General features: G+C 40.0%; 1 protein-coding gene across 6 annotated transcripts in view; it reads left to right on the top strand.

Moving 5' to 3' along the window:
- Positions 1–287: 287 nt before the first annotated feature.
- The window catches only part of LANCL1 (LanC like glutathione S-transferase 1), a 51,578-nt gene continuing 45,865 nt past the window's right edge, over positions 288–6,000 (top strand). For 3 of the 6 annotated variants that reach the window (XR_014024446.1, XR_014024447.1, XR_014024448.1), the window contains exons 1-2: positions 394–630; positions 5,197–5,314. Coding sequence is in view for 3 of the 6 variants with exons in the window: in XM_081312495.1 (XP_081168621.1) it covers positions 550–630; positions 5,197–5,314 (199 nt within the window). In the remaining 3 variants the exon portion in view is untranslated. The other 3 variants (XM_081312495.1, XM_081312497.1, XM_081312496.1) reach the window with 3 other exon arrangements.

Genomic DNA, 6,000 nt, shown 5'->3' with positions numbered 1-6,000 from the left:
CTCCGTGACTTGGGAGCGGGCGTGGGGACGCAGGAGAAGGAGTTGCAAGCTTTCAATCCGAGTCGAAGAAGTCCCCTGGGGGAGAAACTGTTCCAAATACAATAGCCGGGTAGGGTCCGAGGGGCGCTGCCCAGGTCGCGTGGCGAGGACCAGGAGGGCCCGTCACCCAGTCAGCTCGCCAGGGCGTCAGACTGAAAGGGGGCCGGTCCCTTTAAGAAACCGGCAGCGTGGAGTAGAGGCCCGAGGCGCCGATTGGGCGGCGTGGACCGGAAGTCAAAGGAGGGCTCGTGCTGCCGTTCGGGCGCAGGCTCGGGGCCGTCCGCCGTCCCTTTTTCCTCTCTTGGCAGGTGGAGGAGCGGCTACCGGTGTTAGGGGGCGGCGGGGAGCGGTATTTGGAAGGGGTGCAGCTGTAGGCGCTGCTCCTGCTCTGCAACGCCCGCGGCGGCTTGCGATTGAGGCCGGAGCAGTCTGTCTGTGGGTGGGTCGGTGGTAGGTGGGTGGTGAGTGATTGGCTCTCTTTCTTTTTCCCCCGGCAGGCCTGGTGCCACCATGGCTGACAGGGCTTTTCCGAATCCCTTTGCAGACTACGACAAATCCTTGGCCGCAGGATATTTTGATTCTTCAGGGAAGGTGAGTGCTTGGATTTTGGCTTCTGCTTGCTGCTCCTTTTAAGCGGTTCTTTTCCCTGAAAAATAAGAGTCGATTTTGGTGGCAGCCGCGAGGGAAGAAGAAAGCGTTTGGGCTTTTTCCTCTTATAATCTCCGATAATCTGGAAAATAAATGTAAATAAGATGTAACTTTTATTGTTTCAGTTTGGACTTCATAAAGACCTTTTTACACATCCTTTGCCAGATTCCAGGTCATTAATCTTACTTTGAATTCAAGGACAGTTTGACAAAAATTATATGTATTATTTTACAGCACTGTGTGGTGTTCCTGTTTATGTAATGCCACCTTTGTATAGCATCCTGAGGGTGTTTGTACAGGTGGAAATTTTTAGTTTTTAAGGAAGCTCTGTAAAGACATTGCCTCCCAAAATCAGGCAACATGGGTATGTTTTGAATAAACGAAGATAAATTTTAGTGTCATCTACTGAAGTGGAGAAATACAGTTCCATAATATTCTTTAATGACTGAATGGTGGTGGGAATTGGGGGGGGACTATTTTTAAAGGGTGCTTATTGACTTAGCTACATTAATAGGTCATGTCAATTGTGAGGTAAAGACAGAATTAGTTTAATTGTGTTAAACTATTAGTAGCCTTGGTGGAGCAGTGGGCTAATGCCTCCTTAAGTAACACCAGCTGCCTGCAATCATTGCAGGTTCACATCCCACCAGGCTCAAGGTTGACTCAGCCTTCCATCCTTCCGAGGTAGGTAAAATGAGGACCCAGATTGTTGGGGGCAATAAGCTGACTTTGTAATAATGCCGCTTGGGGGGGGGGCAAAAGCCCTAATAAGCAGGCATATACATAGAATGAAGGCTATTGCTAAGCACATTTGATTTGTGCTTAGATTGTAAGCCGCCGTGAGTCTTCGGAGAAGGGCGGGATATAAATGGGATTAAAATAAAAAAATTAAAAAAAATAAAAAAATTGATTGGGAGCAGGATAGTGGAATTCTTTTTCTTAATTGCATCACCTATGATTTTTCGAAGAAACAGAAGATTCGCTCTCATACATTGGTATGTGGAAAGCATAGAATGAAAACCATGGCATTTCCCCAGTGAATTCTTTCAAACCAATTAAGGAAGCCTTGTAAATATTGAGATTGTCTTGATTATGAAACTCAGATTAAAACATGTTTTTGCAGCTGCTGCTCACTGAATACAACTGGCATTTTTAGAGAAAGGTGTGGCATGAGAGTGTCCCTAGGAAAGCCAGGAACTCTGAACTGTAATTACTCTGTCAGTACCCTTAGGCAGAATATTTGGCAACAGCTTTACTTCTTCAGAAGATAATCTACACATTCACAATAAGATTTTTGGCTAGAGCATAAAGTGTCTAATATCCTGTGGAGAAATATGTGATGTGCTATCCACAAATATGAGTGTAAAAACCCAGGTGTGTTAACCATAGTGTTTGCCATATCTCTGAAATCATAAAAAATGTCAGGCAATTTAGGTGGAAGAGTATCAAAAGGGAACCAATAAATGCTGAGTGAAACATTTAACTGAGGTTTATATAGCAGTACTGAAGAGATGTCACCGACTGTGTATTAGCTTTAAATCAAGATGAGGATCTTGTTATTGACATATAAAGGCCTAACTAATTCAGGGAAAGACTGGTATCACACCAGTTTCTTTCCAAAGAATCACAACATTCAAGAGAAGAATCCATTTTTGTTGGTTTAGATTGTTCTTTGGCAGCAACTGCTAGGACCTGTTTCAGATGTCTCCTAGAGAAGCATCTTTACCCAAGTCTTCCTTTTATAGATATTGGCTATATACATGGATGCATATATTTACATTTAAATGGTTCCAATTATTGTTTTTTATTAAGATTTTATATACCTAACACTTTATGAAAAATGTATTCTGCTTCAGGTTAAACATCAGTTATAAGCAGATGTGTCAGTTATGTTGCATTTGTTTTTAGCTGTGTATGGATGGTCTTCATTTAGCTACCACAATTGGGCCAGCAATTTGGTTATTAAACAAAGCTAAGTGAAACCACAACTATGTTTATGATCTTACTTCAGACTTCATGTGCTTTACAGACTTATGAGGATTGGCCGCAAAGTTAATTTTTCATCATCATTGTAATTGCAAATGGTCATTAATGCACTTGCTAAACTTGCTATCTGTATATTTCAGTCCAAACTTATTTGAAGCCATACTAGCTGAGTTTGACTCTATAAGATGCATGTATCTGAGCCCTTTTCAGACAACACAGTACAGCATTTTTTTTACTTGTAATAGCTGACAATGACTGAAAATGTCTGAAAAGGGCTCAGATACATGCATCTTATAGAGTCAAACTCAGCTAGTATTGTGAGGCTATACATTCTGGAGGCCATTGAAGGCATGTTATCTAGCAATCTTTACAAATCTTAACTCAGGTGCCTAAAGAGCATGGGACAAAGTGCTGCACCAGCAAGCCCGTTACAAAGACATCTAATTGCCAACTCTGTACCTTTATCTTTGGCAAATCTATATAGTCTAAAATGATTTTGAAGTATTTCTTTAAGAACAGATTAAAGGACATATCCAGAATGGTCTGAAGAGGTTTCACCAGAACCTATTTAGTTCCTGCTGTCAACATCATTATGACGCTTGTGCATTTTCTGAAAAGCAATTTAAATGTGTCTGTACAGGGGAATTAACAAATTTTATAATAGGATAACCAATTCTTGGAACTTAACAAAATAAAACAGAGAAAACAGAGAAAAAAATATATTGACACTTGTTTAGTCAACTGGGAATGTAAAGTGGCCTATCGTATTTAGACATCATTGGACTTTCTGTGTTTACATAACACATAACTAGTGTTCCTCTTGTCACAGGGTAGCTATATTTACTTATATCCATCTAAATAATGAAAGGGATGTGGTTCAGGAGTTGGGGTGGAGAGTTTCAAGCACATTACGGTTCCAGTGTCAGAAATGAATATATAAATCAGATTGGTTTGGTATACATCAAGAAGAAGTAATGCTTCAAGCAAAGCAGAGAAGGCTTGACTCTCTAGTATGGCCTTTAGAATATCAAAAGTAATTCCTCCTCAAGCTTTGTTAATGAAGCAAAATAAGCAGAGGAAGACTAAATGTGGATGCTCCTAACTATCTAATGCAGGCTTGTTTAATATGTAAGGGCTCTTTTCAACATGAATTGTATTAGTACAATTTATTATATATCACACATAATCCATAAATGGAGACAGAGCAGCTTAAACAATTGTCTCCAATAAGTATGTAGTGATTTGGTGGGCAGCTGGAAGTGTCAAGTGATAGACTGTAGGGTTCTGTTCTAGCCTCTAGCTATTCAATACATTCACTATTTGGCAGAGGGTAACAAAATATGGTTACCAAATATTCAGACAACATAGGGAGGTAGTAGCAGATACTCTGGAGGACAGTATCAGGGTTCAGGGGGATTTTGACAATGTATAAAAACTGGATGAATAATTTCAACAAGGATAAATGCAAAGTCCTATATTTGGTTGTGGACTTTCAAATGGTGGGAGGGAATTGCTGGGCGGAAGTACTAACAAAAAAGTTCTGGCTGCTTTGATGATCACAAACTATATGAACCAACAATGGGATGCAGCTATAAATAACTGCAATCCTAGGCTGCATCAACATAGATGGAATATCAAAGAGAAATAACCATTTATCTTTGAAATGGTGGATGACAGAAGCCTTCAGAGTTGTACCAGAGTACAGGTCAAGAAATAATGGGTTTACAAGGAGACAGAATTTGGTCCTTTATGAGGCACAATTCTTTGATTTGCTGAAGGTCTTTAAATAGGATGGATCTCCATGTCAGGATCTCCTGTAGTAATGGACTTATGCATAATTTCCCTTTCCCTTTCAACCTTTATGTTATGCATGTATTTCTATATGATGCCAGTGTTCATCGCAAAGTTTCAAACCTGAAAGGGTTTTTAGGCTTAGAGCCTTGATAATACTGGACTGTGTTAAGAAATGGATATCTCCTTCAAGCTTTTTATGCTTACCCCAGCAAATGCTGGTTAATCTATAGTGCCCTGTAGAAAAGCTTCCATGCGGTAGAATTCTGGTGAATCAGCACAGACTGTCAAGTAATATTGTATGATAATATTACTTTGACTAATGGCAATCATCTAGCAGAATCTGCCCTTAAAAATTTGAGTAGCCTTCAAGGCCCCCTCAGGGGAAAGTACAGCACTCCAATAACCTCAGGGTAATAGGCATGGATAGCCACTGTACAGTATCACCAGGGGAGAGAAATACAGTTTTAAATATTTAAGATTCAGTTTTTAATTGTTACTTGGAGGAAAATGTGGCTGAAGACGTAGGGTTTGCTATAAAAATGGATTTGGATTCTTCTTTCCCTTTTTAAATTACTGCTTCCAGTCTGGCAGCTGTTTATTTCCTTTTCACTTCTAAAAAGGTGGTTCTCTTAAAAGTAGAGCCTTTCAAAGGACTTAGTTTGGCACATCTTGATAAGTGACAGTCTGTCTGCTGAGACATAACTGCTGTGTTTTTATTAACATCTACAGCTCACTCCTGAATTCACTCAGCATCTGAATAATAAAGTCAAGGAGCTTCTTCAACACATGGAAAGAGGTCTGAAATCTGCTGACCCCAGGGACTGTACTTGTTATACTGGCTGGGCAGGTAGGATGGGAGACCTGCAAAATGTGAATGTTAAATAGCACTTTTTAAACTCTGGATATTTAAAGAATGGCTGGAGGACATATGGTCTTATTATACTGCTAGGATTGAATTTGTCTTGAAGAAGGAAAGACTTGGGGAATCCTCAAATGTTATTTATCAAGGTATGTGTAAGCTATCTGATTTTTTCATGGTGGATTATCTCCTGAATTTCCAAAGTATTCCCGAATGTGATAGTAATTATTTGGACAGAGAAATAAATAAAAGAAAATAGGTTTCCCCTTTTTGCTGTCGTTGCATCTGATTGATAATGGCTGCCATCCTTTTTACCTTATCAGAGATGTCTCTGTGTTGCTATACTGGAATTCTAATCTAGTTTACTGTTACTTTGCTTTTAGATAAGCCAGTTTCTCACTATTCTTTTGAAATATATTAGGAGTATGTTTGCATCCATCACACTTAACCATGATTAATGGATAAACTATTGTGGACTTGAGTTTTAGAAAAACTAAACCATATGCTGTGCAATCTTGTCACTTGATTCATTTAAGAGCTAGGTGAGCTGCAATGATTCACAGTAGGCTTCTGGGTGCAATTCAAGGTGCTGGTCACTTTAAAGCCACACATGGTGTGAGACCAGGGACTGCCTCTCTACAGTGGTTTCTGCCTGCCCCACCAGATCTGGCACA

This window comes from Vipera berus (genome assembly GCF_964194415.1).
Source record: "Vipera berus genome assembly, chromosome: 1".
Lineage (NCBI taxonomy): Eukaryota > Metazoa > Chordata > Lepidosauria > Squamata > Viperidae > Vipera > Vipera berus.
The sequence above is the reverse complement of the archived record's forward strand: the minus strand, read 5'-3'. Positions and strand labels throughout refer to the sequence as shown.